The sequence below is a fragment of the Etheostoma cragini genome, chromosome 11 (assembly GCF_013103735.1).
Source record: "Etheostoma cragini isolate CJK2018 chromosome 11, CSU_Ecrag_1.0, whole genome shotgun sequence".
NCBI lineage: Eukaryota > Metazoa > Chordata > Actinopteri > Perciformes > Percidae > Etheostoma > Etheostoma cragini.
In genome coordinates this window covers 6,799,245-6,811,260 of record NC_048417.1, presented here as the reverse complement: position 1 = coordinate 6,811,260, position 12,016 = coordinate 6,799,245, and the positions used below count along the sequence as shown (strand labels likewise).

At 39.7% G+C, this 12,016-nt stretch overlaps 2 protein-coding genes across 6 annotated transcripts in view; both read left to right on the top strand.

The window, feature by feature from the left end:
• Nucleotides 1-2,219: 2,219 nt before the first annotated feature.
• The window catches only part of LOC117952733 (cytochrome c oxidase copper chaperone), an 18,483-nt gene continuing 8,686 nt past the window's right edge, over nt 2,220-12,016 (top strand). The window contains exons 1-4 of one of the 3 annotated variants that reach the window (XR_004658494.1): nt 2,220-2,316; nt 3,259-3,386; nt 3,479-3,589; nt 4,816-4,880. Coding sequence is in view for 2 of the 3 variants with exons in the window: in XM_034885250.1 (XP_034741141.1) it covers nt 3,271-3,386; nt 3,479-3,563 (201 nt within the window). In the remaining variant the exon portion in view is untranslated. Of the gene's footprint in view, nt 2,317-3,258; nt 3,387-3,478; nt 3,590-4,815; nt 4,985-12,016 lie in introns of those variants that run through there. The other 2 variants (XM_034885250.1, XM_034885251.1) reach the window with 2 other exon arrangements.
• popdc2 (popeye domain containing 2) overlaps nt 6,004-12,016 on the top strand; it is a 9,219-nt gene continuing 3,206 nt past the window's right edge. Inside the window, exons 1-3 of one of the 3 annotated variants that reach the window (XM_034885249.1) lie at nt 6,004-6,929; nt 10,115-10,223; nt 11,401-11,836. In XM_034885249.1, coding sequence (XP_034741140.1) covers nt 6,436-6,929; nt 10,115-10,223; nt 11,401-11,836 — 1,039 coding nt within the window. In that variant the 5' untranslated portion in view covers nt 6,004-6,435. Of the gene's footprint in view, nt 6,930-10,114; nt 10,224-11,400 lie in introns of all 3 variants that reach the window. The other 2 variants (XM_034885248.1, XM_034885247.1) reach the window with 2 other exon arrangements.

Here is a 12,016-nt window from a genome sequence, read left to right as displayed (position 1 = left end):
TATTTTGGAAATGATTTTCTCTTATTTGTTTTAAATTCAACAAGCAATACGGTGTATTTTAGCAGAATACTAAAAGCAGCAGAAATGCAGAACTAAGTACACTTTAATATCGGTTTATTTTTCGCAGGTAATATCGTTATCGCAGTATTCAACAACATAATTGCATATTTTCCTTGTATCCTGCAGTCCTAGTACTGGTGGTAGGAGAAGGAATGCAAACTATTGTTTTGGGTCAGACACTTTGTACACCAGACCATTCACCCTGACCTCCCCCCTAAGAGGTTTTGTGGTGATATAACTTTATAGTCAACGCGTCAATGCGGTCCAGTAATACTTTGGTTATTGTTTTCCGGAGCCCTGCCTTTCCTTGTTTTGTGTGTTGTTATGTGACAAACTCACTACTGTAAAAGAACAGTACAGTAGTACAGTACATATATTATATATAATATATATATGTATATAATATTCATTTTCTGCATGGCTAACACAGATCAAAGAAAGAAAAAGAGTGCTTACACTTCTTCTTTCCTAGACACTGCTTTGTGCACACATGAAGAGGAGATGACAGACAATGAGGACCTGTACTGTGGCCCTACACCTCTCCTCCTTCAGGGGGCAGATTTCTACAAGGAACACAAAAACAAAGACAGACTTCAAAACTCAGAGTGAATTAAAGCGTGCGCCAGCCTGGGAAAAGCACAGCAAATACTGCAGCAAAGTGTGTTTCAAATGGAGGTACATATCTATCACACAGTACAGAACAATATGCTAACTTGCTCATTTTTCTAGCACACAGCTGGTCCTCAAGCTAGAGGTAGTGACTCAGTGGTTCTGCTTACGCACTGTTTTGCTGTGCTGACGCACTATAGACCCAGTAGTAATGAAAGAAAATCATATATATTCAGTTTTGTAGGACAGAAAATGAAAGTTTTTCAAATTAAAAAACTCCAGAGGCCACTGAAGTGTAAATTATACCCACCAGCAACTATATTTTACAGCACTGAATATAATGTCTGGTAGGTGATAGTGTAGAAATACAGCAGTATGTGTGCTGGCTGATGTTGATTTTCAATAAAATAATGTACATATTTTGATATGTTTAATTGCAACACACAACACTGATGTGCTGAAACGTTCCATGAATCGTCTTATAATAATAATAATAATACATTTTTAATTTTTATATTGCACATACTTTATATTGCACATACTTATATACCGTTTCTATTTTTACTTGTCTTTGGTTTCTTTTCCTTTATCGGATCCTTGCAATGATATCCTATCCTCTATACGTGAAAGTGCAGTTGAATGACAATAAAGTCTGTCTAAGTTCTAAGTTCATTGCAAACTTTATTTAATTGGGGTTTGGACTGTTTATTAGACAAAACAAGCAAGTTAAAGACATCACATTGGGATGTGGGGAATTGGGATGATTTGTCATTTAATAGACTAACAAAACAAATGAATATGGAAAACAATACATATTAAATTTTCATAAGGTTGCAGTCATTTCACAGTGATCTTACTATAACTATTAAAAACCTTTTCAAAGCATAATATAAATGAAAGCTGTACATGACAGGTTTGGTGATTTTGTTGTTAAACTTGTGAATAATGAAATACTGACACATCACATTTACAGTACTTCTCCACTGACCAAAACAGACACTGACAAACTGAAAATAGTGACACTGGACAGGTAAATAACAGTGTTAAAATTCCAACCTCCAACCCACCTCCAAAGTCGTAGCAGTGCCTGCCTCCTTCAGGAGGCACTGCCTGCTCCATCATGAGAGCTGCCTTTATTTTATTTTTTTCATGAGGTGCCGTGGCCGATGAAGACCATGATGATGATGTCACTGCGCAATACAAATTCATACTTTAACTGTCTTGAGGCAATTTTAGGCAAAGCAATAACCGGAAAACACGCTTAACATTAAATGGACCTTGAGTTAAGACATTTTTTGTTTTTGTTTTCAAGGTCAAAATGATAATTTTAGCTCAACAGAAGAACACCATTTGCTCTAAGAAACATCACAATATACATTCTACTTACTGTCCATTCATAGACGCTCTGGTCTCTCTATTTGTTGAACTAATATGTTAGTTGATGTCTTGCGGAGGTTAGTTACGGTCTCTTGCTGCTAGTGTCATTCGCTTCCCGCCGTTGTTATAAAAACTATATTTCCCATCAGCCTCTGTTGACTTTTGTGTTCACGCGAGTTTGTATTCAAAGCGAACACGTGAGTTCATGTTAGCTGGCTCCTTTCTGAAGGTGAAGCAGTCACATATCCTGTACCGGAGCCCTTCGTACGAGTAAGTTACTTGACATAGAGTAACTGCTGCATTAGTCAGCAGGTGTTTTAAGTGGTACGCTACGTTTTCTGTTTCCGTGATATTTATCCGCCGTGACACAGGTAATGTTAACGAACTAAACGTTAGCTTACTTTGTTAGCTTGCGTGAGTGTTATGCAATGTCTCCGAACCAAACTGTTAGCTTGCAAAAGCTAGTCAAGCACAACACGGGTTGGCACATCGTGCTGCTGTTTAGCTAAGTTTGTCCCCCCCTTTCTTGAAGGCTTTAATATTTATAAATGAAAGTATTCCTGTTGTGCTCTGCCTGGTGAATGTGCGGATGAGTTGATGCTGTCATCTAAGCTAACGTTGCATCAGTCCAGCCCACTCCCTTATCTCTGGGTATACTGAAAATGGGATTCTACATATGTAATTAACCACCAACGTATCGACTGTTTAACGAGTTACGTTTAACAACTTGTTTTGTGCTATAAAATATCAACGATTTGCAATTAACTTGGCGACTTTTTCAGTGTTTTCAAGTAAAATACGTTTTAATATTTCATGTTTAACACATGGTTTAACTTACCATGTAAGAGGCGACTCAATTTAGAAGCAATCATGGCAATAAAACATTTGTTCAAATTGTAGCTAATTCTTCCTCCTCTGCTGAAACTAGCTTGCCTGATTGGTGTTGTTAATTTAACAGCACATTTTATTTTATTGCATCAACGTTTGTCATATGCTACTTTAGACATTTGACATGTCATAGTAGGGAAAAGCACAGGCTTATAGTGTCTCCTACATCGCTGAGAAGTGGGTTGATCAGCTGAGATAATTGCAACGTCTGTGAATGAATATAGGCTTGTCTTCTGGAAAATTACATGCAGAAGTAGTTGTACACATTACAAAACTGAGTCATCCTAAGATTACTGTGACTTAAAGTATTCCTTTTTTTATTTTTTTATTCAGAAGATGTCAACCGTGTCTGCCGCCAGCGTGGAGTCTACAGCTGTGATTGAGGCCCCTGAGAAGAAGCCACTGAAACCATGCTGTGCTTGCCCAGAGACAAAGAAAGTCAGGGATGCTTGGTAAGTACCTGTATAGAAACAGAAACCCTTTCCTTGTTGTCGCATGTGAAAATATTAATGCCTCAATGTTTTTTTTCTTCTTTTCTTTCCAGCATCATTGAGAAAGGAGAAGAAAGCTGTGCAGTCCTGATTGAGGCTCACAAAGATTGCATGAGGGCACTTGGATTCAAGATTTAACTACTCCCTTTATATTTGTCTGTGTGGTAAGTATGAGAATCTAGTGCCCCGTAAGCTTTTTTTTTGGGGTCTTTGTACTAGGCCGTTTGTATCCCTCAGCTGTTACTGATTTATATTGGGTACAAACTGAATTACCAGACTCAAACACCAGTGCATCCTTTCAAATAACTGAAATCAGAGTAATGCAAAATTGATGTGTGTTGGAGCTAGATTACATGCATTTTAAAATTAGGGTCTTGTAGGAACTTTGTCCTGTCTACACACAAGTAACTGTTCGCTCTCTGTCTCTTCTCTGTCTCTGTTCTTTTTTTCATTGTTATACTAATGAGATTTCTAGAGGCAACAAATGGCCTTCAGAATATTAGACCTTCAGTTTGTATTTTGCTTTGGAGTGACCTCAAACCTTATTTAATTAGTTACCTGAAAAATTAGAGATGGAACTTGAACACTGTTTGCATGCCTGTACTAGTGACTCGCTGCTGCCTAATGTGATCTGACAACCTAAGGCAAACTTGAATGGAGTCAGTGTGGTGTGCAAATGAGCATCCACCCTTTGTGAACCATGTGAAATGTCCAACATCGTTTATTTAACTCTGGGTATTTGCAGTGATAAAGCCATTTGTATTCTCCATGCACGCTCTCACTTTTTTTCTCGCTCGGTCAATTGTGTCTCTTAGCTATTTGTGCAGTATCTGACTAGAACATCATGTAACAAGGGTAATAGGAGGGTGGGTCTGGGGGTGTGGGGGATGGGGTGGTGACGGATGGTGGAAAAAGTATCTTCTGTGCTCACATGAAACATGCCTGTAGCCATGTAGGTCAGTTCACGTTTTAGCAGCTCAATTGGAGTCTGGCATCACCTAATGTTCACTTGCTCTTGTAAATTAATCTATACTAGTAACCTGATTTTTGGCATTGTATGTATTTCAATTACACTTTACTGGTAACCTATTTTTTTGCACCTATCTTTTGTATATTTGTACTCTTTCCACTTTTTTTTTTTTTTTTGCAACTTATGCACAGCAATTTCCCCGAGATGCATATCTATCTTTAGGCATGAGCAAGTAAGAATGTGCTGTTATGTAGTAGGTCACAGTACTCAGATTAATCACATGCTTTTCTGTTTAATAAATATATAACTAGGCCTCAGCCTTTCAGTTGATGTTGGGTCATTATTTTATTTGGATTACAATTTTGCAAACACTGGTATGTATTTAATACTTTTTTTTTCTTTTTTTTTTCTCTCTTGCAGTGTGTTGCTGTGCAAGATGACCTTGGGGTTTCCCCTGCTTATTTATACCTCAACTGTAAGGGAAATGTACTTCGGCTCTGAAAGTGTGAATTGTTTTTCTAAATCTCCAGATTATGAGAAATGTGTGAAATCTAAAATGTTGTCTGATAAATAAAAGTCCTATGCAATACGATTCTGTCATAATGTTGTAGATTAAATGCACTTACAAATTCATGCATTCATCTTGATGTTCTAGTAAAGGTCCATTCTGTGTGACCGGTTGCTTGCCACAGTTGCTGTCGCTGGTATGCACTTAGGCTTAAAAATAACTTCTGCCCCTGCAAAGTCAATACTTGGCATATCTGCATTCTTCCTCTGTAGTGTCCCTGTTGTAAGTGTGCCTGACGGGGGACATCACGTTCAGAAAGCTAAGCTTTTCCAGCTCTGTTAACTGGTTTCTTTTTTCATGCCATAAAGTGGTAGTTGTACACTGTGCTTCAAATCCACCAGTTCATAGTGACCTCCATGTTGCCAAAAAAGCACTTCCTTGCCATTATGTTAATTTGGAAAAGGATGTTACAAACGCAATGAATCTTAAAATTTATGGTAGTGGTTGTCAGGTAAAAAATCTTAGTGTTTAAAGTACCAAAACCATTACAGAAGCGAGTGAGATAAACTTTCCTCCTGCATATTTGATAACTTGAAAGCATTAATTGTTGGAGCAAGATTCTTGTGTAAATAGATGTTGGCTTGTAGATCCATATTTTTGCATTTAAATGTACTATTGTCTCAATTTGCTAGGAAAATTAAACCAGTGAAGAATTTGGATTATGACTGAGATGGGCTCCCTGTGAGTCGTCCTGGCTGAGAGGAGAGCTGGATGGTGGGTGTTTATACCTGAAATCTGACCTGTGCTGTCATTCTACTTATTCAGTGTCTCTAAATATGCACCGGCTACACTGCGCTCTTGCAAAGGAAACTGGACCCTTAAAGTTTGGGTAGAGGAAGAACTGTGCTAGACGCATTTATATATATATATAAAAAAAAAGTGTGACACTCTCATGGATTTTATAGTCCCTGTCCTCCCTGTTTCCTGTCTCTCTCTTTCTGTTATGTTAAGTAGCAGGCCTGCTTTCTGTCCACCACTCACTCCTTGGGTTACAATTCCAAACATGGTTATCCTTCTAGGGCTCTATCAACGCCCACTGTCCCTTATCCCTTCTCTTCCAGCTGTTGGCTCTACAATGCAGGCCGGATGGGTGAGAGAAACAGCCAGAAAAGCTACAGCAAGAGAGACGACAGGAAGACTGAGAAGGGAAAGACAGGAGTACAGAGAGAGGGAGGTAGGGACGCATAATGAGACAAGACGAAGAAACCCATTCCAGCTGTTTTTCTATAACAGATAGAGCCGTGAGAACTTTATATTAAAGAACTTTCCACTGCACACCAAGGGAACAAACATTTACTTTTTACATTCTTCTGGCGTCAATAGTTGTTTATTTTTTGATCACACAAAACATCTAGTTGTACATGTTGATGGGACAGAAATAGAACCAAAGTTCATTAGATGAGAAGTTTTTTGGTCCTCTTCTTTTGTAGAATCAGAAAGGTCTCTCTTCAGCTTGTCTTTCAAAGAGAAAAATGGGCACAGACAACTTGACTCTGCTGGACAGCTTGCTCTTTCCCCCTCTCTGCGATGGCTGGACCAACAACACAGAGGGAGCTATCTACCATTTGGGCAACACCATGCTGTTCCTGGGCTACATGGGAGGCAGCGGGGCCTACGGGTGTCTCTTCATCTTTGGCTTCCTGACTCCTGCCTTCGCGTTCATGAGTCTATGGGGTTGGCTTACAATGTGCGGCCTGGATATCTTCACCTGGAATCTGCTTCTGCTGCTGGCCTGCTTGGGTCAGATCTGCCACCTGCTTTATCGGCTGCACCAGGAGGGCATACAAAGTGAAGAACTGACCGCCCTCTACCAGGCGGTATACCTGCCGTTGGGCGTGCCCGTCCAGGTTTTCAAGGAGATTGCCAGTGCCTTTGAGAACAAGGTGGTGGAGCTGAAAGCAGGAGAGACGTACGCTGTGGAGGGCAAGACACCCATCGACCGCCTCTCCTTTCTGCTGTCTGGGAGGTGGGGAATGTGTAAATGTGTGTGTACATCTGCACACCTGTACTACATAATGCAAACCACAACAGAACCGTTACCACAACAATACAAGAAACTTGAGTAAAGTAAATCATTGAAAACTTTTCTTATAACTTTCCACTGCCGTTTGGAGGCAGTTGAAACAAGCTGTAAACATACAGTGTTATTACCTTTAAAGTTGACATGGCAAACATAATAGCAAACAGTAGCTTATCTGCAACGCCAACATTAGCATATATTTGGAGTCGTGTTTGAGGCCTGTTGATGATTGCAGGTCCAATGTTCACTCTCCTTTTAGCTTAGTTTTTGGTCTCCACCAACGTCTGAGACAAACATCTGGCTCTTTAGCTGCTAAATGCCCCATTATGTTCACTGGCTTGCCTAAGCCATACTTCCACTGTACAATATTACTCTGCTCAACTTTACTCAACCCACTTTTTTGGTTCTAGTACTTTTCTCCTTTCATTTTGAGCTACAGATAGAAATCCCTCAGTGAGGGGGGGATTCTTAGCTGGTGACCATTGCACGTGACACTACCATAACATCATCTTTAACATAACACTCGCTGTATCCCTTTTATTGGCAACCAAACAGAAGAACGTTTGCAAAATTGTTAGTGGTTTTGTGGCATTAAAAAAAAAATTGGGTCGAGGGTATAAAAAATATGCAGTTGCTATTCACGATAGCTTGGCTATTTAGTAAAAAAGAGTGGGTCAGATAGAGTTTAGTCAAGGCACACCATGCTTTGGAAAAGCCGCATCATTTTGTCTGTCTGCCATTTGGTACTGAGTGAGGATGACAAATGATGAGAGCAGTGAGAATGAACCTAAACAGTAAATTTGCGTCAAAAACATTTAAGCAAAGTACAAGTACCTCAAAATTGCACTTTCAAGCAGCGACTTACACTTGTTTTGAGACACTCCACAAAAACTGAATACAAAAAGCTTCCTGCAGGGATTTATTTCCAGGCTGTTGCAGTAGTTTACAGTACTGTACAGATGTTTATATTATGTTACATTATGTAAGGGTAAAGGTAGTTCTTCTTTCTTCTTGCAATTCTATTTATAATCATAAATAAGTTGCAGGATTCAGTGTTATTGAAATTAAGACTAAATCAAAAAATATTCATATACTATAGTATTTATTGATTGAAACTCCCCAGCTCACTTATTGTTTGAAAGCAATCTCCTATTTTAACTGACTACGGCAGAATTGGAATCCTATTTCGGGCTCTTTTATGCTGTTGGCAGTGTGTAACCATCACAGGAAATGTAACCTCTTCATCCAAACATCCTCAAAGTAGAGCTGCATTAAATTTCCCAGTCCTGGATCCTGCAAAAGAGCAATGTAGTAAACAATATTTTTGTCTGTGACTCACCAGGGTGGTGTCCTCCTGGACTCTGCCAGCTGGTTAAAGGATATCTTTATACTATGGGACAGGAGTGGACGCTGATGGCTCCTCTTAAATTCATCATTGTAGATTAAATGTTGCCCACTCTTCCGACAGCTCATGTGTACGAGCCAAATCTAAAACAAATAACAAAGAAACACAAATCTAATAAGGATTTTTGTCATTTTATATTCTTGTCCTTAATTTTCATTCAGATTTCAAGTTTGCATTTTGTAATCAACATCGTGTCAACATTGTGTTTTACTACTAAATGTGTTAATTTAGACATTTCCATTGATCAACAGTCTCCTATTTGGTATGTTAATGTCCACTAAATGGCCAAAAGAATGTGGACACACAAAGATGTGATTGTTTGGACTCATTCTCCTCTCATTCCAAAACGCAAAATAATCTGCAGACTTTTCACAAGATGTTGGATTTGCTCCCCATCAGTCGTAGGAGCGTTGGGGGATTTTGGCAAAAAGGTGTTGGATGGGGTCGAGGTCAGCTGTCAACCATTGGTAGTTTGCAGTATGAAACTGTTAAATCAATTTATTTTGTAGTATGCTTGGCAAGACCTAGTCCGTTTCTGGTTTAGGAAGTAAACAAGTTGTGGTCGCTCAAGTGCTTTGCATTGTGGGACACAATAGGCGTGGGACACTGCTCCAATGTATGCTCAAGATATTTCCAAATCAGGACAACATTTGGGTATAGGCATACATTTTTGACATTGTTGGGCAAAAAAACCCGTAATAACCTTAAAACATATTGTAATCCAAGTGTTCAGAGAGAAAACTAGACCACTACACCTCCTCTTGGCTCTTTTTTAAGGCTCTACATAATCTAGCCTGTGACGAGAGACTTGGGATCACAGGTCATTTCAAAGAGAGAGCGTTCCTATTGGCTGTTCTGCACATGCAGAAAGAGAGAGGATAGGGAGAGCTGCAGGACTTTAAATTCTGCTGTTTTTTGTTATTGTTTTTTTTACTTACTGCAGCTTTAAACCAAAATGTATCAAAAGTAAAGGTACTCATTGTGTAGAATGGCTTCTATCACTTTGTTATATCCAGGCTTGGGGAGTAGACACTGTGTAATTAGGATACAAAACATTTAACTATTTCGTAAAAGCTATAGAGGGAAATGTTTATCTAAAGATACATTTAGTAAAAAAGAGGATTAGCAGGATTACAATTTTAGAATACATTTACTAAAATAAAGAATGATAAACTGACATTACAACACTTCTTGAGTCACGCATATACCACTCTGGCAATTCAAATTCTGCCCATAATTAGTATTGTGCTATTAAATACTATAAAGTAATCCAAAAGCAACGGAAAGTAATTATTTCATGGCTTTAATATTATGATACATGGTTTAGGTTACTGACTACATTTTTTTAACATGTAGTTAGTAATTGCATCGTTGTTCTTGGTCAATTTGGAGCCAGTTTTAGATACATCACTATGTATACTACTGGATAGATTACTACAGTACTGCATCATATCACGTAAGCATACTTGTTTTTTATCATATAAAAAGTAACTAGAAGTGTCAAATAAATGTAGTATGGTAAAAAGTATAATATTAACTCAAATGCAGTAGAGTAAAAGTATAAAGCAGCATAAAATGGAAATATTCAAGTTCATTCAAGACATGCTAAAAAATGTTAATGCTAAAATTTAGTTTCAAAGTTACCTCAAGCTCTCATTATCACTTCCTAATCTCTCTCTCTCTCTCTCTCTCTCTCTCTCTCTCTCTCTCTCTCTCTCTCTCTCAGGATCAATGTATCTTTGGAGGGACAGTTCCTACATTACATCCACCACCACCAGTTCCTCGACTCTCCAGAGTGGGAGTCTCTCAGACCAAACGAGGAGGGAACGTTCCAGGTACCGTACATGCAGTTAATTCATGAGGCTCCAAGTCCCAAGTGTGGCAGTAAAATGTTAAATTAACTTGAAGGATATGGAAAAAGAAACCAAGACGTGGATATCAAGTTGTCTATTGTTTCCCTTCTGTTCGACTCAGCCTCTGACTGATGAGATGAACAAAGCAGTTGTCCTCTTCTCTTTCACATAGCCTATCCCGTTGCTCTAGATTAGTTCCGTTAAAGTACAAACAAGGCCTAGAGGTCATGTTGGACAGGTTTGTCTCCAGGCCTGAGCAGGGTTTCAAACAGGTGCTGGATATTTTTATTAGTAAGCTGCACAAATAGAAAATATAGCTGCAACAAATTATTATTAATCCATTTGTTTACTTTCTAGATTAATTGATTCTTCATTTTGCCTATAAAATGTCAGAAAATAGTTTTACCACAGTTAAATGAAAACCACAGCCCTGTGTCAATTACCAGAAATGAAATGTAAAAAGTAATAAACAACACTGAAACATACACATTTTGGCCCCCACATATACAATTGAAAGAATTACAATAAACAATTCTTAGAAAATACTATTTAAAAAAAAATAAAGATTCTAAAATCTTATTTTAAAGGGGACATGGCTCCATTTTGGAAAATACACTGTCACTTCCTGATTACATTTTTTTGGAAAGAACAAGGCTAGCTGTTTCCCCTGCCTGCAGTCTTTATGCTAAGCTATACCAACCACCCTGCTCCAACACTGCGCTACCACTATTATCAATGAAACTGGCTACACCAGGCATTACAGCAGCGCCTAAGTGGTATGCACCGCGGAGATCCTCTCTACAAGCGTAAAAATAGGACAGTCTTCTATTTATAGTTTTTACACACTGTTCAATTAAAGTACAGATATACATGAAACCACTTTGTGCCTGTCAATGAGTGTATTGGCAGTTTCATTTTTGAGAGTTTTTTTCCCCCATTTAATAACAGCTGACAGTAGATTGCTGTTTCACATTGCTGTGCCAGCTCAAAAAATGGAAGCCAGTGACTCACACTTTCATACACCAAGTGTGCGTTACCGGTGTAGCCAGTTAAAGGATAGGCCTACATTCCGGGAAACATCTGCTCCACATACATTGCGTGTGCAGTATAGCCGAAGCGCAACACTTTAATATTCAGGTGTTTCATTCATACTACCCAGGTGACCATGACAGCAGAGGAAGACTCCCGCTACATCTCATGGCGTCGCCGCCGCCTCTATTTGGTGATGTCAAAAGAGCGTTACATTGCCCGTGTCTTCTCCGTCATGCTGGGCTACGACATTGCCGAGAAGCTCTACAACCTCAACAACAAGCTCTACATCAAGAGCGGCATGCTGTTGGACATCCGCCTGCCCAGCCTCTACCACGTGCTGACACCTTCCTCGCAGGGCAGCGAGGGCGGCAGCGGCAGTGACGGGGGAATTAGCAAGGAGCATCCGCAGGGTGGAGACCCGGCACCGGCCTACCAGATGTCCGATCCAGCCCAGTTTCAACCCCACCTGCAAGGACCAAGGCACCCCACCCTGGATGAAAACCAGGCCCCCCAACATGACGGCTATCAGCACCCCTGGGCGTCAGACGGTGAGCTGCCCACTGGTGAGGACTCCACCAGCCTGGTCCTGGAGGACTTTGCTGATGTGGCGGGCTCCTTAACCGATTATGGCAGTGAGAGGGATTATTTGAGGTAGAGGGGCAGGGTGCTGGAGCTAACACACTGGGTCACCACTTAAGCTACATGTAAGTACCTCACCTGGGCGGAGAGTGTCGTAGTGGGGG